At 45.4% G+C, this 27,805-nt stretch overlaps 1 protein-coding gene across 2 annotated transcripts in view; it reads right to left on the bottom strand.

The window, feature by feature from the left end:
• NEDD4 (NEDD4 E3 ubiquitin protein ligase) overlaps positions 1–20,785 on the bottom strand; it is a 47,620-nt gene extending 26,835 nt beyond the window's left edge. The window contains exons 1-5 of one of the 2 annotated variants that reach the window (XM_082198316.1): positions 20,619–20,785; positions 9,724–9,797; positions 8,917–8,995; positions 7,218–7,256; positions 6,993–7,046 (exon numbers count right to left, since the gene is read on the bottom strand). In XM_082198316.1, coding sequence (XP_082054442.1) covers positions 6,993–7,046; positions 7,218–7,256; positions 8,917–8,995; positions 9,724–9,797; positions 20,619–20,699 — 327 coding nt within the window. In that variant the 5' untranslated portion in view covers positions 20,700–20,785. Of the gene's footprint in view, positions 1–3,364; positions 5,186–6,992; positions 7,047–7,217; positions 7,257–8,916; positions 8,996–9,723; positions 9,798–20,618 lie in introns of those variants that run through there. The other variant, XM_082198315.1, reaches the window with a different exon arrangement.
• Positions 20,786–27,805: the final 7,020 nt, after the last annotated feature.

Below are 27,805 nucleotides of genomic sequence, written 5' to 3'. Positions count from 1 at the left end.
AGCAATGTCTTGCAAGAAAGCAAACTGCAATTAATTTTAGTCCAATTTCTGGAGTGTGTCTCACCCACCCACACTTCAACCCACCTTTATGAGGGGTAATGCGCACTCAGGTGACTGTGTAAGCTTGTATTGAGCTTGATGCACAATCCTCACTATCAACATTCCAAAAAGACCAATCCTGTAAGATGCTTACCTGTTTGGAGCTGGACCTCCTTACCACAGAGTATTTACTAACATCTGCAAAGGCCAGGATGAAACACTTAGATTTTGTAGCATTGACACTAACAGCCGGTATAACTGCTAGCCTTCTGGGACATGCAAATACGAGGGCATTTGACAAGATGGTTGGGGACAAAGATTTCGAAGAAACTGATTCAGGGTCACATAGGGGCACAGAGCAAGTTTAGGCCCTTTCAGCAGCATGCTCAACGACAAGCCTAACAGGTACAGGACCTTACAGGCCAGGGGCTTTTCTAGTTATCAGATGTCTTATGGACTACAGCAACCACCTGCCAGTCTTGACTGGTGCTGAACGGGTCTGGGGGTGGGGGGAGTTGAGTAGGAGTCGCTCTACCCAATTCACCCACCCTGTTCTTGGTTATACAAGTCAGTCCCCTCACTGGTAATATTAAATCATAGATAAAGGTGGTCTTATATACTGACCTGGCACTGATCAATAGCAGCACCGGGCTAGAAGCCTCAGTAGCCAAATGACCAGTTATCTGCAAAATGGGGTCAGTAGAGCCAAAGGTCTGGTGCCACCTTCCCCCTCTGTTTTTCTGTTTGCCATAACATATCTTCCCTCCCAGAAATAACTTGTTATAGGATACCGATTCCCCCCCATGTCACCCCAGCATGCGTATTCCAACACATCCCACCACACTCATCCTGTGCTCACATCACAAATTCCCCGTTATCCAAGTGTGTAACTGGGAACAGCTGATCTAAGCTCTCACCAAAGCAGCTGTTCCCCCCAGCACTCCTCCTCTCCCTGAGAGGCTAAGTTGAAAACTCACCCCACACACTCAGTTACGTCTGTTTCTCACTCAAGAGTTACCCAACCTCTCAAAAAAAAAATCTCAGAATGTGAGGTCTATGACCTCACTGCTGCCCATAGGAGTAACTCAACCCAAAGGGACAATTTTCTTTGGTGCCTTCCTTTTGGTGTACCCTGCTGGGGTGACTTGCTGTGCCTTGTTCATGTATCTTTTATAAAATTGTGGACCAATCAGTTTGATATGGGCCAGCTGTTCCCAGCGTTCTCCTCTGCTCCCCAGGGTTCTTGCAGCATGTGATACCAGCAACAGGCCAAGACAAGCACGTTACTGGCAAACGGTGTGTGTATGTCTTAAGGTGGAAACTATCACATACACACCCTGCACAAAAAACCCCGTCCCATTCTCCTCTCCACCTGGCAAAATTCTAGCTGTATCCTTCACGTGTGGCTTGCTCCCTCTCCCAAACTTTTCAAGTCAAAGCTCCAGGACCCGACAGCAAAACAATGCTTCTCACCAAGTACTGCACAGAAACCTTACAAAAATGCTGTGGAATATGGAGAACGGGAAGCTTAACTCTCAGCAAGTAGACCTACAGAGCAGGCAGGCAAGAGGCCTTTTGCTGCTGCAGACATTGAAGTCTGAAACCCAAGCACAAATTTAATTTCATGACACTCGGCACAGATAGCTGACATTACTAAATGTGACTCCAATATCATCCTGTTAAATTGGAAATGAGACTCAGCATATCGTTATACTAGGCCAGACTAACTGGAGTCAAGGAAGTATTTTCAGGACTGTTAATTTTAAAATGAATCACAATACAGAACTATAATTAGAGACGACACATATTTAACAAAATTGTTTGGGAAGGCTACTTTTCCAACAGTGCTTATTTAACACAGAAGTCCTTCATCTGTAACTTAATAAGAATGTGGTCATACAGCACTGTTTCAAATTTCTTTTTTGGCTACCCAAATTTAAGAGTAGGGAACATGTGGCCCTCCAGATGTTGATGAACTCTAACTCCCAGGAGCCTGCGTGGCCCCTGGTGAGGGCAGATGATGGGAGTTACAGATGACCAACTTCTGAAGGGCAGTAGGCTCCATCCCCCACAAGCTTTAAAGCAGTGCTTCCCAAACTTGAGTCTCCGACTGTTTTCAGTCTACGGTTTCCATCATCCGTGACCACTGATCTTGCTAGCTAGGGATGCTGGGAGTTGTAGTCAAAAACAGCTGGAGACCCAAGTTTGGGAATCACTGCATTAAAGGGTTCTTTTCACATTGCCCAGTTAATGAAGCACCAATTTGACTTGAGACCCAGATCCAAGCAGTCTTTATGCAAGTATGGATATATTTTGCATAAGTGCACAAGCTCTTGTTGAAACACAGTCTGGCATCAAAACCATATTTGACTACTGTTACTAATGCTCTGCATTTCATGTCAGATTTTAAATTTGTCTCTAGATGAACTACTATCACAGCAGCAAGACATCCTAACAAATTATCTTAAAATGTTTCCACAGCTGCTATTTATACAAGATTAGGGTCTCAGGAAAAAAATGTTTGCCCTGAAATTAATTTCCAGAATTATATGAATTGAAGCCAACAATCTCTTCTGCTGTGATTACACAATTAGTGCTATATGAGAACTCCTTAACAACCAGCTGCTAAAAGAATGTGCTGCTGATCGATTGGGCATTTCCCGCCTCTCATGCCACACTGGTCTGCAAAGCTCACAGTTCATTCAGCAAGTAGCATTACTAAAATAGCAATTTGTGGAAGCGGGGGGGGGGGGAGTTATGCCCCTTTTCTGATCCAGAGTACACTTCTAGGCCGAAGGTTGCTAAATTGTTTTTTAAAATATTTATATCTTCTGACATTCAGCCCTATCTTCTCCTGAGACAGCTATTTTTAAAACATAATATGAAACAAAACCCACTAAAATTCAGTTAAGTAACAAGCACCTTGATTCCCCCTTTCTGTTAAATATGTGTAACTTGTTAGAGTTTTAAAGTGAAATGAAAATTGATGAGCAGAATATAACATGCTATGTGCTCCCTTGAGGTCTGAAGGCTTAGTATAAAACTGATAGTGGAAATCAGTTTAAACTTTTTAGGTACAGAGAGTAGCAACAGTCATGGAAAGGAAACGTAACTACGCTAAGTCACCGCAAAACCAGTAATTAACAACATACAGCTAAAACCAGATTGCCAATTTTAAACACACGTGTGTTTCACTGTAGTGATCTATTAATTATAATACAATAAAAGAGCTTTAAAATATGTTCCACAGACGTTTAACCCCATTTTAGTGTAAATAAAAAGCATCACATGCAAGAGGTCGCTCTTTTTGGAGCTAGGGACTCACCTCCAGAGGTTTCCTCAAAGTACTCCTTTGAACTCCACTAGGCTTGCCCTCTCTCTCGGATCCAAACTGTATGTGTAAATGTGACGTTCCTGCCTTGGAACTGTATTTAAAACTGGATAGAAATGAAGGCTGGGATGATCCCAGTGAGAGGCTCCTCTGTAGGCCATGATGGGGCTTGCTCCTCCGCGCAGATGATCTTTCTTCAGTTCCTATGCTAGCATGATCCTCCAAATTCGAGGGCAAACAGGCAGATGCCGTATGTCTGACTCTTCGATTAGGGTAGGCTGCTATGGAGGGTCCGCTGGAAGAGGACACGGTGTCTCCCTTCGGTGCTCGTGCTCCATGGGAGAGGTGAAATGAAATACAAGAACCTCCATTTGGTATTTCCTCACAGGTGCCTTGCTCACAGCAGGTTCTCTCCCACAGTGAGCTATTCAAATGCAGTTGCCTAACATCCCTACTTTCATTAGGAAAACAAGAACCTTTAGAAAGCCGAAATCCGTTGACTACAGTAGAGAGGGACCCCCCGGACACGGCCTTGTCTTCACTTTGCACCTGCTCACTGTGAGACACTTGAGAGGGCCGCCGAGTTGGCGGAGGAGACGTTGGAGACATTGGCGGCGTATCTGAAGGACTCCTTGGGAAAATGACCAGAGATGAGCAGCGTCGTAAGGAAACATTCGTCTCTCTCGCTGATGGCAGCTTTGTTGCCCTCTCAGCTTGCTCTGGGTCTTCTTGGTCAAAAATATTTCTGCTTACACTATTCTGCGCAGTGCTGCTCCTGTGGGAAGTGGAGGATTTGCGGTTGGTGCTTCGACCTGCAGAGCTGCCAGAGACCATGTTACCAGAAAAAAGACAGGCATCTCCAGCAGAAAAGGGGCAGCTACTGCTGTCACTGATGATGCTACTGCTATAGGACCCGCCATCACTTGTGGTACTTGTGCACGACCCATAGTCACTCCCTGCGCTGCTGTAGGCTCCTTTGTCACTGGCTGAGAAACTGCTGGGAACCCCAAACGCTGCAGTATCAGCCAGACCGCTGCCATTTGTTAGCTGGTGAGACTGACTGACAGTCGCATTCCTGTTACAACAGTCCCCTTTCTTCCTTAGGCTGACCAGGGAAGTATGGTCTTCCAAGGCCACGGGCTGCAAACATCCATTGCCTCTAGAAGTCTGCAAGGAAATCTTCAGCGAAGCACTCCGCTTGGGTTTTCGGGACGAAACTGGCAGTTTGTTTTCTTCCTGCATTTGATTGGGGTTCCGCTTCATTTCAACAACGTAAGGGGCAGCGTTCGACTCAGGACTTTGGGTGTACATGCGAGTATCTTCTTTATACCAGCCATCTCCAAGGGTCTCTAATAACGGATCCGTGTGACTCCTTTCAGCTGCAAAATGCAGCCTCAACTGCCTTGCCATTTGTCCTCATTTCCAAAGATAAAGGTCAGAGAGTTTTTTCTTCTTCTTAAGTGGAAAGCAGCTGCCCGCAATCACTTGCCAGTTAATCTTCAGTATAACAGATGAAGACCACAGAAATGCAGGTAGCTGTTAGCCAGAGTGCCTTCTGAATTTAGCAAGTCATTCCTGCCACACTACCGTCTCTGGCCTGCCCAGGGTTGCTTGTTGTGAAGAGCACATTCACTGACAAAACACTTAGTGCCAAGCGACCTTTAAAGCTCAACTCAGCTGCAGTGGACCAACACTGGAAGCCTTGTCTGAATTCTACCCTTCCATGGCAAATTAATTCAACAGCAGTTCTTCCTACAGATTCCCCCGGCTGCCCTGGCTGAATCTGGGTCTGTGCTTTCTTTAGCAGTGTATGACCACTAATATTTTTACCCAGCGGTGTAGAGTTACAGGAAGTTGGTAGGAACCAAGTTCCACATAATTATCAAATCTAGGATTCACTGTTGAAAGATCAATAGTGCTAGTAACTGGATAAGAGTATGCCCTGCATAAAGTAGCAAGGAACTTCAGTTTGAGAGAAGTTCTTACTGCATACATTTAATTTAAAGGCAGCTACTGAGAAAAACAGCCCTTTCATTTTTGAAGAGGTGGGCGGGCTTAATGATGAGAAGCAACAGAACAGACTGAAAAACCATGGGTGGGTCCCCAAAAAACCAGCATATTTTGGAAAGGCTAGCACTATTTTTTTTTACACTCTGCCCATACTTTTATAGCTTTAAATTTGCGGACTGTTTTTACAATTAGCTGGTGCTTGAGCTCTGAGAGAAACAGATATTTTTTATACAAGGTGTGGAAAAACATTCCCTACGTAGACAGATATAATTGTAATAAGAGTTCCATTTAGAATCTGTTGAAAGCAAATTTCAGTATTCCAACATTATGGTCTGGAACCAAACCAAACATTTCTCCTAGCTGCTTATGAAACCAAGGTATTCAATACCATTTCTGCTGTACCACCACCAAAACAAGCAGTTCCTCTCTTAAGAGCACATTCACAGTGGTAGAAATCAAATGGGAGTATATCGGAGATCTGCTTGAAATGTTAACTTTCATGATTGTCATTTACGTCTTGCCTTTTCTCTTTTGTGCTGCTGCCGCTGCTGCTCCTAAGTCAGATTCTTTCCTGGCACCTAGTGGCACTTTAAGGAAAATGCACTGCTCCAACATCTATGCTAGCCAGCAAACATTCATCCAGTTACAGACATCTTTAAACACCCAGAAGTTACACACTACACATTTCTGAATCCCACCACAGCAAATCAGAATTAAACTGCAGGCAGCAGAGAACACTGCACCATTTATTCCTGTGTAAATCACATGACTGAATATTTTCTGCTAGGTATTTATTTAACCTTTACTACATTTTCAGGGAGTTTTCCATTAAAGCCAGCATTTTACATTCTCTATGAGGAAGAGAAACAGTTTTCAAAAATCCTGTGGTAGAGCCAAATTAATTCTTAGCTGGGTCTTGTGAGTGAAAAGAATAGAGCATGCCAACTGGAAAAAGCAACGGAAGTAAGCTGGTTGTGACAGTTTCCACTAACAAGGTCTTATTAGGTCTCTGTTTTCTCCTAAAACATGGATGGAGGGCCACAACTCATCCTTGGCCACTGGCTATGTTGGCTGAGGGAGTCAGACTGATGGGAGACCAACAACATGGGTCAGTGTGTCTGGCTGTTAACCAGAAGGCTGGTGGTTCAAGCCCACCCAGGGATGGCTGTGGGGAGGATTTCTGCATTGCAGGGGGTTGGACTAAATGACCCTCAGAGTCAGTTCCAACTCTACAACATCTGGAGGGTCACAGGTTGCCCACCGCTTCTCTAGTACCCTCAGCTGCCCAGAGGTTCTTTGTTCAGAGCATCACACATGTATCTTTCCATGAAATCAGTTCCAGTGTTGCCTTCACCAGCATGGTATCAATTCCCCTTCTCCTTTTAAATCTGGCTACCAGGCCGCACCACAGATCTGAAAGAGTTTGGACAACTAGGGAGTCTACAAGAAGTAGTGAAATGTGGAATATTTTTTTAAAAAATGTAAATAACCCCAAGAGTGCAGGGATTGGCTTGCATGTCACAGTGCCACGGTTGCCAACAAATCCAAAATAAATCACAAGAAAATATACAGGATTCCGATTTTGTTCCCAAACAACAAAAAGTCCACCTACCAAACGGTTTTCATCGAACACTTCAAAAAGGAATCTGTGCTTCTGAGGATTGACCTAGGAGAAACAGTTAACTTCTGGTGAGTTGGCTTGGTAGGAAAGGAGCATTGGAAAGTACAATGTTGCTTTCTATTACACCACATAACTTTAAAGGGCATTAATCACAACAGACTTATGCTGGATTACAATGCTCAGTCATCACTTCAACATGCAACAAGGTTCACTTACTCTAAAATAAAACTCTTCATTCCACTTTGGATTCAACGTCTGCAAGTAAAGAAAGAGTCAATTACTATAAGACATACACAGCTGCCTTTTCTCACTTGGCCCTTATAGCCCAGAAATACCTACCTAGCTCTGACTCTGCCAACCTGGTACCCCTCCAAGTGTTTTGGATGCCATCAGCCATTTGGGACAGTTGGTTCCCTCCCAAACATGCGATCTGACTTTTGGATTTGTAGCCCCCAATATCTGAAGGGCATCAGGTTGGTCTACCTGACAATAATTTCCCACGATCTCAGGCAAAGGTCTTTGATGGCTCTGCTACTAGAAATATAGACCAGCATTAGCATCAAAGTATGCAGTTGCCGATGCAAAGGCATCCCCAGCAAGGAAAAAACGTTCAGAACTAAGTAGCATCACCCCAGCTGCAAGGAGAGCTGATATAGCTGCAACAGACACCCGAGTGCTTCATTTCAGCCTCTGGCACTCAAAGCGCCCCAGTGTCATGAAGCACATTCACTCTGATCTGCCTCGAAGAGATGAACAAAACTGTGGATCTGATGAGCTGCACTAAACACAGACCTGACATACTGTCTTAGTTAGGTGCCGACCGAGAGCTAAAAATAGCTGACTTCCACAATTCCCCTTCAATAATGCACACTGTCTTATTTGAGAACTTTGCACTGAACGTCAGCTAACCTTTATGCCTATGAGCAGACCAAACAGGAAGGAAGACTGGCCAACCGCACCTATATCCTTTGACCCTTACAAGGAAAAGAACTTGGAAAGAATGCTGTGGTTCCAGAGGAGTCCATCCTTCCGGGGGGGGGGGGGTTTATAGATGTATTTATTCTCTGCCATTCAGTTTCCCCCAGTATCGTATTTGGCACAAACCCATTCCAAAGTTGCAAGTACAATTATTTAATACTAGGAGATGTGCATTTACAAATCAGCAACTCCAGATGATCTGCAAATGGCAGATTAGAAAACAGCATCAAAACAACCAAGAGAACTTGTCAGGGAACAGGGTGGGCAGGAGGAGGAGCTCCCACTCTCTTCTCTATCCACAAGTACATGCCAAAGGCTCCTGATGAGTGAGGCGGGCTGAGCTGCTAAAGCAAGATAAGAGGAAACCTGGTCCTTCTCCCTCAGAGCCCATCCATTCAGAAGGACCTCCCAACCCTTGTGGGAAGGGAAACTCTTTGTTTTTTTGAGGGAGGGGGGTGCCAGGAAGAGGAGCGGGTGGGGAAGTCACCTTCTATAGGCAGATCTCAACTATGTGAGATCTCAGCTATGTGTCTGTGGCTAAAATGTAAGTAGACAACATAGTTCATTATGTTTTGTTCTGCCCATTTTAAAAAGATTCCCAGAGACAGATTCTGGAGGAGTCCGATTAGTAGCAATAGGTTGCTATCAGACTCTGGTACAGTTTTTCTGGGCTGATTTAGGAAAAACACATCTCTTACATAGTTACTATGTTTGCAGTAGCTGTTGAAAAAATCCACAAGGAACCATCAAGTGTCACACCAAGTTGGAGGTGGCCATCTTACAAGGGTATATTGTTCTGCCTATTTCCTGCTGCTATTTTGCATTGGTAACTACTGCATCTTACACCTAGTTGAGCTTAAACAAGTAAATGTCTACTTTCAAGTCACTTGCTTGATTTTGCACCTATTCATTATGCAAAGAAAGTGCAAAGTCTAACCTTTTTAACAGTTTTTGTTTGAACACTGGTAAGGATTCCATTGGCTGAATCATATACTGTCACTTTCACATAGGGATCACTGTACAAAATACAAGCACAAACGGTTAAAATAGGATTACTTGTCTGCAAGAGATATGGGCATCACAACCCCTTTAAAGAGACAGACTGACCTTGGTCTGTATTGCTAAATTCTGTCAATCCATCCATGCCAAAATGTCACTAATACTCTCCCACACACCCAAAAGTTTTGTTTTTTCACTATCAAGAGATAAGGGGAGAAATTAAGGCAACATTCCCTTTGGTTCATATGTGGCCATTTTGCAGCTGACCTTAAGCTAGCAGAGAAGAGGAGGAATATATTTAGTAGTATATTTTAGAATTGAAAACAATTGCCCCAGAAGTCTCAATTCTCAGCAAGTGCCTCTCTTTGGAATGAGATTCATGGCAGAACAGGGATTTGAATCCAGGTTTCCCAAAACTCAGGTCAGTCCAGATCTCTACAGCTTACCTTCTCTAACCTCTTATAACACTTGCCGGGGTGGGGTGGACTGAACATGACATAATTTCCTGCATTCAGTCTGGTATGCCTTGTAGAATCTGGGATCCTACATAGGAGTCAAATCATTTTCTCATTACTCCTTGTACAACCTTGAATCATCAGGAGGTTGAGCAAGGAGCCCTGGAACAAGCATGACTAACACTCCACTTAATAGTGGCACTGAAAAAGTAAGTTTAAGAGATTTTTCAGAAGGGACAGTGCATGATTTCCTTCTCCCTTCCTCTTTGTAGAGAGAGCTGGATGCTTACCTTGTTCCTAGGAGATCCTTCTTGGCCAGGCCAATTCCAGCTATCACCTTCAGCCTCACTATCCGCAAGTTTTCCTGAAACAGAAGTAGTTTTGCTTCCAGTTAGCTTCTGGCCAAGATGCAAGGTGACTGTGCAGTTTAAGAACTATTCCACAATATGAAAGTGAGTACACATTTAACCTCTCAATAGCTTTTGATACCATCTACTACAGTAGGTACAGCCAGGGTGCTGATGGGAGCAGCAGATTGGTCACATTTAACTCCTGTTCTTAAACAGCTGCACCAGTTACCTGTTATCTTCCAAGCCTAAGTCCAGGTGCTTAGGTTGACATTTAGAATCCTGGGTTCCAAATATCTGAGCAAACACCTTCTTCCATATCAGCCTGCCTAGGTATTTAAGGTCAGTGAAAGAGGCTGTCCTGGTGGTTCCTGCATTAAATGAGGTGTGCAGTGCCGGGGCCTACAGAAGAGCCTTTTTGGTGGTGGCTCTGCATCTATGGAATGACTTCTCCACTGAGGTGCATCTCAGCCCAACTTTGTGCTCTTTCAGATGCTAGGTAAACCTGCTTTTTCACCGGGCTTGATTATTTAGGAGAATAATTGTAATGCTTTTATTATCATTTTATTTTACCTTAATTTATGTAAACTACTACTACTACTATCTACTACTACTATCTCTGACTGATCAGTTTTTTGGGGCAGGGGGGAAATCAAAGCCCTGGGAAGCTTATTACTCTAGTTGAGTCTGTCAAGAAAATGACGGTTAGAAAATGAAAACAATTTTAATTAAAATATTTCTATCTCCCTTCTCTTTTCAAAAGAAACTAAAGGCAGTTAATAATTAAACACAATCCTTGGACCTTCCAGTTAAAATGGCACATTAGGTAGAGGCTGGTTTGTGTGCACCAAGCCCATCTTTTCCAAATCCCAAACCATCTTTCTTAGAAGCTCACTTATTTCAATTTCATTTTGTTTGGCTTGGTTAGATGTGGGGCATCCCCAGGCACCTGCGTGGCATCGCAGGCCAAAGTTTTCTCTTGGCAAAAAGCTATACTTCCTTCTCTTTCCCGATGCCAGGCAAGGCAGCCAAAGCAACGCCCTCTCAACCACACAAGGCAATACCAGAGCATCCTGCTTTCTTTATGAAAGGTCCAGGCTGTGCTGACAGGGAAGACAGTTGCCCTGCTGCTCATCAGGCTCCTCCAAGTGCTCTCTGCTCCTTAAGCGGCAGGGTGGAAGGGGCTCAGCAGCCAGCAAGGAACCTGGGCTGCTGCTGCTGTTCACCATCTTCTGATCTGCACTCATAACACTTGAATATGCCTACTTGCCATCCTTCCTCAACCAGTGGCCCTCCAGGTGGTTTTGGACTCCCCAACTTCCATCAGTCCCAGCCAGCATGGATTAATAGTCAGGGATGATGTGAGATGTAGGCTCCCTAATTCACAAGGGCTGGTGCACATGACGTATAGAAGTAGATTTTGCATCAGCCCTTCAATATCCACAGCCACTTCACAATTAAGATGCTTCAGTCTTCCTGCAGCACAAATGAGTATGTACCAGGCAGGAAAGTACTTGTAGTAACCATTTAGATGAAGCAGAACAATACCCAGTCAATAAAACACAGGTAGTCTCTTTTCCCAATTGCCATCAGCAGCACACAGACTTGAAGTGGTCTGAACGGTTAAGTTATACAGTATCTACTTTCGTCTTTGCGATGGTGATTACTGTAGTTATCTCCCAAATTATGGGAAAGTGCTCCCTCTAGGGTACAAATTGTGCACCTAAGGCTTGAGGAAATAGAAAGCAAAGAAATGTAAATATTGCCTTCAAGCTCCCCACCCCACATAATTAATTAATTATTATTATTATTATTATTATTATTATTATTATTATTATTAATGCTTCGCCCATCTGGCTGGGTTCCCGCAGCCACATCTCGCTACCATAACCCCAAAGACAAATGGGGGAAGGAAGAAAAGCTTCACAGAGCATAAAAACGTCCCCATTTCTAGAATGTCTCCCAGGGAGTACTCAGTTATCCTGCCCCGAAGACAGGTGTTGTTGCAGGGATGGGGAACATCTGGCCCTCGTCCAGATGTTTCTGAACTACCACTCCGATCATCCCTGACCATGGGCCATGCTGCCTGCTGGGAAGTACAGCAAAATCTAGAGCTTGTCCACCCCAGGCTATTGTTTGAGTTCATGATCCCAATTACATTAAGGCATCCTAGCCGGGACCCCCACCCCCACCCCGCCAACTGTGCTGCCTGGGACCGATGGGAGCTGGAATCCATAACATCAGGTGGACCCCAGGTTGAAGAAAGCTGTTTTTACAATGGAACCTATTGCACAGGTTGCTCAACTAACACTTGGGGTGCTTCCAGACAGGTGTTTATTACGGGACGAGGACTCGCTCATGCTCATTTCTTTCACCGTTCACACAATGTTTTTGTCATGTAATTCCAGCCTGTATCTCTCCCCGCCCCAACTTTAATCCAGATTTTTTATTTCCCATGGAAATCCAGTAAGATAAAAAACAACACATAAACAATTTGTTAGCAATTTTTCAATAACCTGCATGGAAATTAAGCAGTGTATGACCACTCTCACAAAAACTCTCTCAAAATGGTCTTCTTCAGAAAGGCAAGAACACACAGGGTGTTAAGAGGGGGGAGATGGAAGACAAGGTCCTGGTCTGCAAGCCTATGTTCCTTGGTGCACAGCAGGACAAAGCTCACCAAGAATAAAGGATGGATCCTTTTTTCCCTTCCACAGTTTCCCAGTGCCTCAATCCCTTTTCAGGAAAGCAAGAAATAATAATAGAATTGTAGAATTGGAAGGGATCACGATGGTCATCTAGTCCAATGCAGGGGCTCGAACCCACAACCCTGAGTCTCATACTCTACTGAGCTAGATGTCAATACCACTCTGCTACACAACATCCTCATATGCCTCCTTTCAGCAAATCTAGTGGGAACCTAGTTGCCGCTCTTTTAGGGCCTAATTCAGCTGAAACAGATGGCTGTTGAAACCACAGACCAAAGAATCATTTAAAGGCTTGCCCATTCTTAATCAGGCCCAGTGTGTTGGGTTCCACTGAAAGGAAGATGGGTTAAGGTGGGTCCAGGAATGCAGATGTGCTTCCAAAGAAGAATAAAGAAAGCAAATGAAAATTGATTGGTTTTGGTTTTTTGGGGGGTGCTTAATTTAACTGCTCAGCTGAAACTGGTTGAAGTTGGAATACAAGTGGGATGTTTAGCTAACTAAAGATATTGACTTTTGAAATGAAAGTGATTTTTTTCTGGTAGAATGTTTTTTTACAAGGACACTCAAGCAAACCAAAATTAGTCTCCAATGGGTTGTGGTTAAAGATGAGCATAGCTTGCACAGGAATACACAGTTATGTGGCAACTTGCACTAAGATGATTTTTTGATGTTTTTTTCCAACAACTCCCAAGAAATGTGAGATAACTTACATTGGCTGGCATACAAAATGCAAGAAATCCAGAGTCAAAAGGCACTGGAGCAGGAAGGACACAAGCTACTATTAATAGATTTTTCCCCCCTTCAACACACTAAGATTCAGTTATTAAGCTGAACACATGAAGCACCAAGCCCGCCATTCAACACTTTACATATGACCCTGAACAGCCTTCAGAGGAACTGTCTCTTATTAGAGATCTTATGTAATTTGATCGTGAAGTAGAATATCCAAGCCAAGAAGAAAAACACAAGACACTTAGAAATATGTTATTTTACTTTCCAGAATTCCTTCCACTTGCTCCTTCCCCTCAGGTTTACCAGAGATATAACAGAATATGCTTTCAACTTGAATGCGGCAGCATGTATGTCCATCCCAATCACATTAAGAGGATTATTTGTACTCTGCCACTTTCAAGTTCATTTGTGCAATCAAAACTTTCAGGACAGTCACACCCATAGCAATCTATGCGTGGCTCATAAAAGGTAAAGGTACCCCTGACCGTTAAGTCCAGTTGCGGATGACTCTGGGGTTGCGGAGCTCATCTTGCTCTATAGGCCGAGGGAGCTGGCATTTGTCCGCAGACAGCTTCCGGGTCATGTGGCCAGCATGACTAAACCGCTTTTGGCGAACCAGAGCATGGAAACGCCGTTTACTTCCCCCCCCCCCCAGCGGTACCTATTTATCTACTTACACTTGATGTGCTTTCAAACTGCTAGGTGGGCAGGAGCTGGGACCAAATAACGGGAGCTCACCCCGTCGCGGGGATTTGAACCGCCGACCTTCTGATCGGCAAGCCCTAGGCTCTGTGATTTAGACCACAGCACCACCCGCACCCCATAAAAGGTAAAGGTACCCCTGACTGTTAGGTCTAGTCGCGGACGACTCTGGGATTACAGCGCTCATCTCACTTTACTGGCCGAGGGAGCCGGCGTTTGTCCGCAGACAGCTTCCGGGTCATGTGGCCAGCATGACTAAGCCGCTTCTGGTGAACCAGAACAAATATTCTGAAACTTTTCAAGCCAGAAATGTTCCAGTTTAGTTCTTACTATCACCACCTTTGATGTGCTGTGTTGCCCTGGCACTGTGCCAGTTCTACACGACGTAGCCACTTCCTCACAATTTCTGATAATGCTGTTTCTGTGGAACTGAGCAATGTATCACAGCCTGAACATTAAAACCGGAAAAGTGAAAGTATCATCATTTTCCATTTGTATACCGTCTTTCTATCTTACAATACTCAAGGCGGTTTACAAGCTGAGGCAGTTTACATGCTGCCATAGCGCAAAAAGTTCTGCTTATATAAAAAGAGGCGAGATAAAATCTCTGCATGCCTGCTCTTGGCACTGGCCACTGTGCCAGCAATGCCTCAAACTGGTCATTACAACAGCTGGGGTTGGAAACCAAAATGTTGCATTTATGTTGGGTAAGAATGTGCATCCTGAGAGTACAGCACCTTTAGCTGATTATTGGCAATTAAAAAACAATTTCTGAAGAGTCGTCTGGACTTAAAACATACTTCAGGCTCCCACCCTCAGATGAAAGATTCAGGCTCTCCACACAGGAAATCCCAAAAGCTTTGTTGATAAAATCATCACAGTCTCAGCATCAGCCCTAAGTGCAGGATACATGGTTCATACGCAGAATTCTTGGACACAGTGCTATACTACGCATAAGCAAAGATATTCTTCCCAAAACTGATGCACCCCTCCCACTCTGCTTTTAAAGTAGATTTAAAGATTTCTACCATATGGAATGTGCAAGAGCAGGCTTTGCGGTGTATGCGCAATAAGCAAAATAGTGTGGGGAGGGATGTATAAGGCATGCAGGATTGGGCTGCTGCGAACTGAAGTCCAAAACATCTGGAAAACACAAGGATGGGAAAGGCTATTACAAAGCAAAGCACAGAGAGGAAGTTTTATTGTAAGTCTTTTTTGAGGAAGCAGCATAAAGTTCCCTTGTAGAGCATTTTGCAAGACAGGAGAAAATGGGGCAGAATGAAAGGAGGTCTTCTTGTGGGTTTGGGGATTCAGTTTAGGAGCTGCTCTACTGAGGGCTCTTCCACACTTTTGCTTGCTCCACCATTTCCCACCATAAAAACCTGTTATTTACTGCAGAACTGAAGCAAATGCAAACCGGGTTTTCTCCAGATTGATGTTTGCTCCAGTTTAATGCTTAAGCATGGGTTTTCTAGGGAAAAGCAGGGAGGGCAAAGACAAAACCAATCAGACTCCTGCTTTCTAGGCAAGAGATGAATGGAAGTGTGAACAAGCCCTGTGTGTTAGTACAATATAGAAATCCTCAAGCTATGCTTAGTCCCTTATCCAGCAGGCGGCAGCCACAAATCCAATTTCGCCTCTACTACACATTTCAGAAACTGGATATGAACTAGCAGTTTTAGGTAACAAGTGGGGCTGGGGGGGGAGGTATGGACAGGACTCTAAGATGCGCTGTCTTCCTACCTTAGGAACCTAGTAAAACAAGGTAAAGAAATATAGTGCACCACATAAAAAGAGAAATGTCCACAAAACAGCCTAGCCAGTGTGGTGTAGTGGTTAAGAGTGGTAGTCTCGTAATCTGGGGAACCGGGTTCGCGTCTCCGCTCCTCCACCTGCAGCTGCTGGGTGACCTTGGGCCAGTCATACTTCTTTGAAGTCTCTCAGCCCCACTCACCTCACAGAGTGTTTGTTGTGGGGTAGGAAGGGAAAGGAATATGTTAGCCGCTTTGAGACTCCTGAAGGGGAGTGAAAGGCGGGATATCAAATCCAAACTCTTCTTCTAGGACTCCTCCATTTTCAAACCCATTGAAAACGTTGGGTGAAGGTCTGTTGGTGGAGAAGAGGTTAATCTTCCCAGCAGAGAGGTGATGAGAAAATTTTGTACTGCATCAGATGAGAGATGAAACTGAAACTGAGCGGGGTTGGGGGAGGTCTCCTGTTATTGGATTGTTCTTATTCAGCAGACTTATCTTTCTATACATAATTATTGGTTGCTTATTAATATGTTTTATTGAAGTGAGAATTTAGTGGAGTGATATGTTGGGTTTAAGGAGAATAGCTGAGCCATTGGGGTGACAACATCATTATATGCAAGTTTTGTTTTGCTTTTCTTTTTGGACTATTTATTATATTTTCTAGATCAGGTTTCCTCAACCTCGGCCCTCCAGATTTTTTGCCTACAACTCCCATGATCCCTAGCTAGCAGGACCAGTGGTTAGGGATGATGGGAATTGTAGTCTCAAAACATCTGGAGAGCCGAGGTTGAGGAAGCCTGTTCTAGATACTGTATGTTGTATTTGATGCTGATTGGTAGTTTGTATAGAATTCGATTTTGTGGGATTTTATTTATGTACATTGTTTTTGTTGCTTAATTACGTTACTAAAAATGTAGAAGTGATGAGTATTATTAGCTGAATGTTAAAGTTGTATTGTATTTTTATAGTTATTTATTTTGAAATATGTGGACTGCTTAAGAGATTTACCTTGAAATGTAAAGCTGTCTGCAAGACAGATAAATAAAGCGGTCGATATCAGTTTTTCAACATTGCGATATATCACCAGCCAAACATCATGATATACTGATATATCACATTGTCTGAAATGGGGAGGAAAGATGAAATAAGGTTTGGAGCAAGAAGCAGCCCAGTATTGATTCCTGGATGTGGACAAAGCGGTTTTGAAGGATACATCGCCTACCCCTAAACACAGTGACACCATGCACAGGTTCTGCTGCTATATGGGAAGGCTAGGTGGATGGTGCTGCCTTGGGCAGAGCGCATCAGGCGGGATACCACATGCCACCACACAATGAAGAGCCACAGCCTCTCCCCAGAGCCTGCCCAGCTCACAGCAACGGTCGCAACTACTGGGAGCCATCCTCCATGCAAGGCACCAGAGGCTACTCCATTCCTCTTTATCACCGCAGTGCAGTTCCCATCTCTGGTGACCACCACTGCCAATCAACCACATAGTCCTGAAGGTGAGGGAGAGGAGCCAGTGCTGCTCCCACCAGAAGAGGCTCACGGGACGTGGCCAAGCCTTCACTTCCGAGTACCCAGTGTGAAGAGGAAGGAGGCAGCCCGATTGCTCGGCCGGAAAAGGAAGCGAAGGTGCTGGCAAGCAGGCAGGTGAGCGCACACAACAGGTAGGCACAGGCATGGCTGGGGGCAGCCGGGCCCCAGCACCTTTTCAGGCTCCTGAGGCCAACGGCTTGGCAGTGAAGGAGGGAGTGGGTGAGCATCAGGCAGGAGGCCATGCTTGAAACAATGGCAACCCCGAGGAAAAAAATGCATGGTGCTTGAAGCAGCCACAAGGGTGAGCGGAATCCACGATACATTGCCAGCTCAAAAATTCTGAAATTGTTATCGCAATCTGAACTTTAAACTGGTTTTGGGCAATGTATCAATACAGTAAGGGGCAGTTTTCTCCAGCCATGCTGCTCCAGTGCAGCGTGGAACAACTTGTTTATCTTTTCCTATGTATTTCATCTGCAGATAGGAAGAGAATTTTTACTTACTTAGTACAGTGGTACCTTGCAAGACGAATGCCTCGCAAGACAAAAAACTCGCTAGACGAAAGAGTTCTTTGTTTTTTGAGCTGCTTGGCAAGACGATTTTCCCTATGGGCTTGCTTCGCAAGACGAAAACGTCTTGCAAGTTTGTTTCCTTTTTCTTAACACCGTTAATACAGTTGCGACTTGACTTCGAGAAGCAACTCATAGAACGCGGTGTGGTAGCCTTTTTTGAGGTTTTTAAAGACTTTGCTGATTTTTGAAGCTTTTCCAAAACTTTCCCAACACCGTGCTTCGCAAGACGAAAAAAATCGCAAGACGACAAAACTCGCGGAACGAATTAATTTTGTCTTGCGAGGCACCACTGTACTTTCCAAACTTATATATACAAACAAAAATGGATTCTTCAAAAGTCACACTTCTTCCAATTTTGCACTGTAGCTCTTCAGCTAAAACATGCTTTGCAAATAAAGACCTGAAAAATTGGTGCTCAAAAGTGTGTCTTTGAGTAAAAATTACATACCAAATGTTTAGGAAAGCAGCCTGCAAAAATGAATATTGTAGGCAAAGGCTGTGCAAAAATGTGTTTATTTAGGAATAATGCATAACATTTTCCTGTGGGGTTTCTTTTTTAAAGTTTGCAAACTGATGTGGAAACATAGCAAACTGAATTTAAGATTGAACAAACTGAGAAACCAGAATTGGCAGATTCATCCACTCTAGTCTCATCCTTCCTCCAAATAGCCCTGGGCTTTGAGGTCCATTCATTTAAATAAGGTTATTTTCGAAGGCAGTATGTCTGGGCTGCAGGCTTAACATTTTCCTTCCTAGGCAAACATGAATTCTTAGAAGTACTTGTCAGAGTGCAATTTTAACACAGACACACACACACCGTTTCTTTGTTCCTGAAGCTATCGTACTCACCTGAAATGCTGAAGCTATCATACTCACACCCATAATGCAATAGGTTTCACAGAGGAGTTCCAGATGAACGTGGCCCTCAAGGCAAACAATTCCAAATATGGGCCACTACAACCACAAGCAGCTAACCTCTATGGACTGAGAGGGATATTACTTAACTTCAAAATGTATATTCAAACAAAAGCAAGTCACAGACGAAGCCACCTTAGACCAGCTCACACCATCACAGTACTGCTTCTTCCAATGGGCAGCAGCTCTCCGAAATATCCCCAAATCTTTTATGCCAGAGGTGCCATGGCATGAAAAACAGGTGCTCATCCCACTGCATTGTGGGCCCACTCCAAGGCAGTTTCTCCTGGCTTGCATCTGCAGGCCTCACAATTGCGAGAAGATGAGAACCACAACACTACAGAAACCACACATGTCTCTACATCAGAGGTTTCCAAACTTTTCATGATGGTGACATACTTTTTAGACATACATCATTTTGTGACAGTAATTTAGTTTTACTAGCAAACCAGAGGTTAAACTAACCCCTTTCCAGCCCTGGGAAGAGCATGGGGAGCATTTGCACAACACACCTACACACTGTAGCCGACACACTAACGTGTTGCAACACACAATTTGGAAAGCTCTGCTCTACATAGTTCCATCCTGATATATTTATATATTGCAGTGTTTCGCTGGTGATATATCACTATGCTGAAAACCAGCCCTAACGTGTACCTACTCAAAGGTACAAGTGACATGTATGCTTTGAAGCTGAAACTTTATGCATGTATTCTTGGGCATTTCCTGTGATGGGAAAGAGCGACTGCTGCCACCACTCAGAGATTGTCCTAGCTAGCAGTTTCACTTGATCACTTGTTCTGGAAACCCGCACAACCTAATCTCAGATGTCAACGGAGGTTAAGCAGGAAAAAAAGAGGAAGCAACAGAGATGGGGACTCTCCATTTTTAAGCCAGGTCGATGAAACCTGGGAGATGGGGAATTCAGTTTTCAGAGATAGGAATTGATAAAGTCTCCAGGGCATAGACAGGATGCCTTCCTTTCACCGCTGATAAATTCTGCAGTTGGATTTACTTCTGAAGAGGGCTCCTATTAAAACCTCTTTAATAAAAAAGAAAAGTGAAACTCCGCTCACAGTTCCCATGATTGATTTTCAAAGATTGCCAGTGGCTGCAGACAGATGACAGATGGGGAGGAGACTGAAGGCCCCATTGCATGGGAGCAGATGCTCTCAGCACTTCTCTTTGCCCCACACCCTGCCTCTGCCCACACAGGACAGGATGCAAAAGAAGAGGCCTTTCTCTGGCCCAAGTCTCCCCAACCAGATATGGAGGACAAACACTGCCCCCCAGTACTGCCCCACAGCCTCTCCTTTGGTGTGAAGCAAGACACACACTACAAACAAACAACGTGGGTCTCCAGCTGTTGTTGGACTACAACTCCCATCATTCCTGACCACTGGTCCTGCTAGCTAAGGACAATTGTGGTCAGGGATGAAGGGAGGTGTAGTCCAACAAGAGCTGGAGACCCAAGTTTAAGAAACATTGTATTAACCTTCCCAGCCCCCCCCCCCGAAAAGATCCTCTCTTGAACCAGTACGCCACCCCATATCAAAAGGGGAATGAAGGGAAGAGGAAGAGGGGTTGAGAAGGGAGGAGGAAAACAGGAAGGGAGGAGGAAACCTGGGGGCTAATACCCGCTCCCTGCCTCCGCCCCTTCGGCCGCCCCCAGCCCAAGGTTCGGCCGGCCTCCCTTTGCCCCAGCCGTGAAATGGGTCCATTTGCCGCCTCTCCGTCCTCGCCACCAGGGGGCGCCCGAGCAAAGGCGGCGGTGGGGGACCTGAGAGGGAGCCGCCCCGGGCCGGACAAGCAGGACCAGCGCGACGCCGACGAAGAAGGCGCAGGGGCCGCTGCCCCCGCCACCCTTCGAGGCAGGAGGGAGAAGGAGCCCTCGGGCCGGCCCAGCGCAGGCTCACCTCTGCGGCAGCAGCCTCGCCCTCCGGCAGCCCCAGCACATTCCCCGGCGAGAAGGAGGAGGAGGCGGCGGCGGCGGCCATGGCCCCGGGAGCACAAAGCCACCGGAATCCCTCAGCGTCTTCGCCTGACTGACGGACTGGCAAGATGAGCGACAGGCGGCCGAGCCCAGCTTTCCCTCCTCCCTTGGCCACGCCCAGATAAGCCGGGCCGCTCGCCCCGCAGCCAATGAGACCGCCGCGCCGCCCTCAGCCGCCGCGGGAAGCTCAAGCGGATTGGAGCACGGCGAGCTGGCGCCCGCCCACCTCGCCTCCGCTCGTGTCAACAACAACCCCGCCCGCCTCACGGGCTTGGCGCCCCACCCATCCCCGTGTCCCGCCTTTTTCCCCTCTCAGGGCGGGGTGGGGAGGAGCCAGGCCGAGCTCTGGAGGAGGAGTGGGCGTGGCCGGCAAGGTCTAGTCAGTCTCATCGCGTTCTCGGCCTCTTCTTTTTGCCCGGCTTCCGAACGGGTAGCTCAGCTTGACGATATGGCCTTGGAGCTTCTGGTTGTTTGTGGGTGGGAAGCTTTAATCTGGCCTTTTAAAAAAGATTGAGTGGGCTTTTGGATTTTTGTATGGTTTGTTTTATGCTGGTTTTATTGTGTGTGTTTTTTTCTGTCGTTGAGTTGCTTTTTTTAGGGGGGTGGGAAGCAAGGCTGTCTTAGTAAGTTTAATAAATAGATCACTGCAGTCACGAAATTAAAAGACGCCTGCTCCTTGGGAGAAAAGCAATGACAAACCTAGACAGCATCTTAAAAAGCAGAGACATCACCTTGCCAACAAAGGTCCGTATAGTAAAAGCTATGGTTTTCCCAGTAGTGATGTGTGGAAGTGAGAGCTGGACCATAAAGAAGGCTGATCGCTGAAGAACTGATGCTTTTGAATTCTGGTGCTGGAGGAGACTCTTGAGAGTCCCATGGACTGCAAGAAGATCAAACCTCTCCATTCTGAAGGAAATCAGCCCTGAGTGCTCACTGGAAGGACAGATCCTGAAGCTGAGGCTCCAAGACTTTGGCCACCTCATGAGAAGACTCCCTGGAAAAGACCCTGATGTTGGGAAAGATTGAGGGCCCAAGGAGAAGGGGACGACAGAGGACGAGATGGTGGGACAGTGTTCTTGAAGCTACAAACATGAGTCTGACCAGACTGCGGGAGGCAGTGGAAGACAGGAGTGTCTGGCATGCTCTGGTCCAGGGGGTCACGAAGAGTCGGACACGACTAAACGACTAAACAACAATAACAACAATGCAGTGACTTATCTTGCAGCTCTCCTCTGCTTCATTTCCATCCTGGGTGGGTCCTGAGGAACAGATGCAACTTATTTATTTACTTATTTATTACATTTACTGGCCCAAGGTCACCCAGTGAGCTTCAGGGCTGAGTGGGGATTCAAACTCTGGTCTCCCAGGTCATAGTCCCACACACTAACCATTATGCCACCCTCCCCTCCCTTCGTTTTCCTGGTGTCTCACTGGTCTTCAACTGGTGGGTCAAGACCCTCTACTGGGTCCTGGTCTGCTCCGAGCTGGGTCACAGCAGCAGCACTGTCTGTCACCATACAAATATATGGGTGCCTATGAAAAATGGTTCCCAGGTCGGAAAAGATTCAAGATGCTTTAGATTGCAAGCCTGAGGGCCACAACTCTCTTACTACTGGTTTTGTGTAAGGCAATCTTGAGAGCTTTTTCCATCCAAGTGGAGGGTGAAAACCTCCTGAAATATATACTGTATTTTCCCGTCTATAAGACGCACCCACTGCTCGTGGCAGCCAATCGCCAGTCCACCCTCAGCACTATCCGTGTATAAGACACCCCCTAATTTTTGACATTTTTAAGGGGGGAAACCTAGTGTTATACATGGAAAAATATAGTAGTTTCCCACATAAATCTTTCAAAGGGTGTTTACTTTTCTATCCTAGCCTTGTACCTCCAAAGTGGCAGATATGGCTCTGCCTCCACAGTAGTGTTATCTCAAGCCTGTGAGGTGTTAGATTGAGAGTGACTGATCCTCAGTGAGCTTCTTGGTTGGCTGCAGAATTTGGTTTCCTGGTCCCAGTGCCAGATTAAATCCCGTGGAGGCCCCTAGGCAGCTGAAATCTGGGTGGGGTGGGGCCTCATAAATGATCTCCTAATACATTTTTGTAATTTTCTTTCAATATCAAATCTGTATTATTTTGATCAGTTGTCGTCGGGCTCCAAAAAGGAGTGGGGCCCATAAGTATAGCTGTCAACTTTTCCCTTTTCTTGCGAGGAATCCTGTTTGGAATAAGGGAATTTCCCTTAAAAAAAGGAAAACGTTGACATCTATGACCATAGGCAGTGCCTATTTGGTAATCTGGCACTGCTTGGTCCATCATGTTTGACAGTCCCCGTTATTTGTCTCACCAGCTGAGGAAGATATTGAGATGTGACTTTGTAAAGTGGGTTTTCTAGTCAGTTTTCCAGTCTTTGGACAGCCCACACCCCTCCCCCAATTAATAACCATATTTTTGGAATTGCCACAGCTCAGTAGCTGAGCATATACCGTAATTTGCATGCAGAAGGTCTCAAGATCAATCCCTGGCATCTCTAGGTGGGGTTGGGAGAGACTTCCATCCAAAACCTTGGAAAGCTACTGCCCATCAGGTGTAGACAACACTGAGCTAGCTCAATCAGTGGTCTGACCGAGTCTAAAGCAGCTTCATACGTTGTGAATCATAAGCAAGGCAGTTTGAGTGCTCCAAAGGAACCTGTCAATGTGAACCATTCTTGTTTATCACATTTAATGCTTGTTTCCATGGGGCTTGTACAGGTCTTGCATACACCCTTTCCCACACACACTGCAGAGAGACACACCCTCCTCTGCAGCATTTCTTAACACCCGTGTCCATGTAATAAATTGCTCCTCAAGTCCGGATTAATATAAAATGTTTTATTGTTTCTGAAAACATTAAAAAAAAACAAATTTTGAGCACTTTCAATAAAAAATCAACTGAAATGCTACTGCAATATCCAACTACTGTCATTTCAGCAGGTACAACAGACAACAAAACACCGGGGGTTGGGGAGAGAGAGAGAGAGAGAAGAATCTGTGCACTAGATGAAAAGGTAGAGAGGGTGGTTGTTTTTCTTCTTTCCTTATAGAAAGCACAAAAGTATAGTACAAGACTTTATATAAACTTCAGATGCTGCACTGCCCAAGAAACAATTTCCTTCTTTTTCAGTTCAAAAGTCAGTGCTTATTGCAATTATTTGCAAATTCTTTACTTCATGAATTCTCATGAAAAAAATTATGCCAAAAGGATCCCCCCCCCAACACCAGAGCAATAAAGATAATGAGAAAGTAACGTATTTAACAATAACTAAGCAGAATTAGTAAACGTAAAAAAAAAAAAGGAACTAACTGGTGATTCAGCTATGCTTGTCTGGTTAGCACAGACCCAGATCTAATACAGCGCAAAAATAATAATAATGAAAAAGAGTGGGTTACAAGAGTCTACCTAGCACTGTACAAGGTAAGTCAAGAGAACACGCATGCACATCAGGTGGTCATGTATTAACATGGTGAGGCAAACAAAACAGTTCTTTTTTTTTCTTCCTGCTGTAAGATTCTCACGTAAGAGAATAAGAAATAGAAACATCTCATTGAGATCAATGCACATTGCTACATAAGACAAGTTGCCTGTCATTTGCATGACATTTTGCCTTTTAATAATGAAACACATTAAAAAAGTTTTCTGTAGTCATTGTTTTTCTCTCTTTTTTTATAATCCGTGGGCCGTCAAATTTGTTGCATTTATCCTAAGGAATGTGCCTGCCACAGTTCAACAGAAGCCTTAGTGCAATAGCTGAACCCCACACAGTCCAACAGGCTGGCCAGCCAAATCCAAAATATATTCTTGGCAATACTGTACATGGGGGGTGCAAGTTCATTCGCCTTTAGCCAAGGAGAGCAACCCTCTGAACAACTAAAATTATCATTGTTACGCAGGGGTCTTATCTGGCAGAAGGGGGCTTCTGCCTCCCCCGGAGATGGCACGCTTTGGTGTGAAGCAGGGACTTGTCTGCAGGCAGAGCGAAGGGGTTGCAAGCACCAGGAAGAGGGAGGGGTCCAGCAAGCTGCCCATGACAACCCCAAACACAGGGAGGAAACCGCAAAACAAGCACAGGCCAACAATACACAAAACCCCATTTTGGGTCTAGCACCATGAAGTGTGTGTGAAAAAGTTTTGGTTCCCCAGGCCCTCCTTGCAAACCTAACTTCCATTCAATTCGCTTTTAAGTTATCGCAGAATTCCCAGAATTATCGCTTCAGTCCGATTTACCAGTAGCGTTTCAAAATTAAGGTAACAGGCCTTTCTTTTATTGGGGGGGGGGGAGCGGAGAGACAAAATGATAGTGGTCACATGATAGTTTGAATGTCTCACATTTAAAATTGATTTCAATTCAGCCATCTGTAGTTTGTATCTACATTACAGTCCATGCTCAAACCTGTATCTACAATGCATCCAACACATTTTGGGTTACAGGTGGGTCACCGGTCAAAAAAGTGCTCCACTCCCAATTGATCGGGATGTGGGCAAGAGCTCCCTGCTGGCCAATCAGGAGCATCAGACGGATGATGAAGGTGAGCAGCACATGTACATGTTGCTGCACCTTCACTACCATCACCTTAGGGGCAAACCAAGAGTTCCATTCTTGGAGGGGGGCAGAGAACCCATCTGCACAGCAGTAATGCCTGGGCAGGGGTGAAGGAGGCATCCCTCTCTGCCAAGGAGTGCTCAAAATATACGCCAGCATGCCTCCTTTAAGGGCCTGTGATGTGAGAGCACACACACAAACACACACAGCTATCCTGCCACCCAGGACAAAACCTAGATGGAAAGGGGAAATCGCTTGTTTGGTTTGATTCTTTGTACTTCCAGATTTTTTTATTTAATGAAAAACACGTGTGCACACACAAATCTTAAAAATTACAACCAAAAACCATGCAGAAATCGGATTTCTCTCTTTTTAAAAAACCACAATATACTGGGTGCATGTGCTGTGGAATCCTCTGGGGTACCCAGGTAAGTAGCTGCTGCTTTGCCCTCGCCTCCAAAGTCAACTTTTCTATACACTGCTTCCCTAACTCCAAGAACACACAAGCAGCCAGGAAACTCCCCATGGCCCTTGCTCCTTACTCCCTGCCCCCCACCCACTGACGCCAAAGGGGCTGGCTATGGCTCACATGGAGTAAGACGCTGGCAACTCCTGTGGGGCCTGAAATGAAGTATTGTCACGGGGCCTGGATTCCAGCACCTTGAATGTAAGAGGCACAAAGCTTCCTCCTCACGAGCACATTAACCAGAACTGCTGCCCTGAAACCTTTTGCTCTGGAACTGGCCTACATGTGCCAACAATCAGGGCACAATCTATGTCACGACTGGCTGGTGCATTTTTTGCTTGGTCTCATGGGCAGCCATTTGCAACAGCTCCTCTCTCTTTCTCTCCTTCCCAGAAATATTCTGGCCCTGACACCTTACTTGGGTTTTGGCAGGTGCAAAATGATCAGCCCACATTACAAGATGAGGCAAACACAGCACAAGCACCCAGGGAACAGCTTCCCGCAGCCTTGGACAATGGATCTGGCAAAAGGTTTTCCAGGTGAAGTCACAGTTCTGGCACAGATCCTTCTGCCTGAGTAAGGCCCCAGCTGGCTAATGGCTGGCTGTTCTCTCTTCACAGCCCTTTGAAAGGCAATGGCCACACTCCCCGGGCAGCTCCTGCTGGGCACATCCGCTTGCAACAGGCGGACATGGGGCACCAACAAACCTATGCATCTTTCCCCATCCATTTCCATTGGGTTTGTGTAGGGTAGCTTCTGGAATACACCCCATGGCATGTCTGTCCCCCTGGCATCTAGTAGCACTTATGGCTCTATGAAAATTGTTCTTTCTATCAGCTTCTCGGGAAAGAGCAGAGGGGCTGCATATCAGTGAAGAGGCAACTGCTTTTCTGCACCCCAAATGTTGTTTACAAGTGAGAATGGATGGGTTGGCGCCATTTCCACCTTAACTTCAGGTTGCTCCAATTCTGATAAATAAATAGGAAACAGAACGGAATGAAGTCTTATGAAGTTTCAAGGCTCAGAAATACATTTCCTCTCAAGGATATTAAAACCAATAAAAACAGATAGATTTTTAAGCTGAGATTTTCAAGCAACTAAAGAAGGCTAAGCACACACACACACCCCACACACTTCCCAATAAAATTTTAGTGCTTCTTTCTCATTCCTTGATAGTTCCTATCTGCCGCTCCCCCTTTTAGCCCTTTATTGTCATTTTAAGTTGTATTGGTGTCTAAGTATAGCGTTCTCACACCTTCTAAGCTGTATGGTCAGCTTTTGCCCAAGTCTTCCTCCGCCATTATCCACAGCTGGGACCCCCACCTCTGTGGTTCTCTAACAGCAATGAAACAGAGGGGGCGATAGCGAGCCCAGAATCTTTGGGAAGCAGCCATTTAAAGTCCGTCACCCAACCAAGCAACCTGTGCTGATATACACAGGAAACTCTTCCCTCCTGGACGGCTTCCCCCATTTCCTCTACAGGCTCGCTCCTCAGAGATGTGTGCAGGCCCTCCAGCGCAAGGGATGCGCCAGCATGTGCAAGGGCCCCGTGTCCACACCCAAGTGCACGTAGCCCTCTCCATCCGAGGAACACGGTTGCTGCGTGGCCTCCACTCCTTCCAGTGCAGCTTGCTTGGTAACCCAGGGAACAGCAGCCCAGCAAGGGACTCAGGGCGGCACTGGCTGAAATGAACAGAGGGAGGAGCAGCCAGGTAACACTGCTTGGGGAACTGGCGAGCCCCTTTCCTTAGCAATTTAGACTCACTACACTCTTGGAACCTCCCCGGTCACTTTTTCTTTAACAACAGCAAAAAAGTGCTGTTCGGTAAGTAAAATTTTTTAAAATCTAATACTGGCTCTGGATCAGGCTGTATCCTTCAGAAAAGTCTTTAAAACGGGTAAGACTGAATATTCCCTGCTGAAGAATAGAGCAGCTGGTGGAGCAAAAGGTGTTGGTTCTTGTTGGTGTGTTTTTTTGTTTTGTAAAAATGCCACAATTAAGTCATAGTCAATGTTTCTGCTGCAGGGAGGCACTTCCATTAAGACAAATACAAAGTGTCTGTCTG

The sequence above is a fragment of the Podarcis vaucheri genome, assembly GCF_965113315.1.
Source record: "Podarcis vaucheri genome assembly, chromosome: 14".
Lineage (NCBI taxonomy): Eukaryota > Metazoa > Chordata > Lepidosauria > Squamata > Lacertidae > Podarcis > Podarcis vaucheri.
Note: the sequence above shows the minus strand (reverse complement) of the source record. Positions and strands in the feature narration are given on the sequence as shown.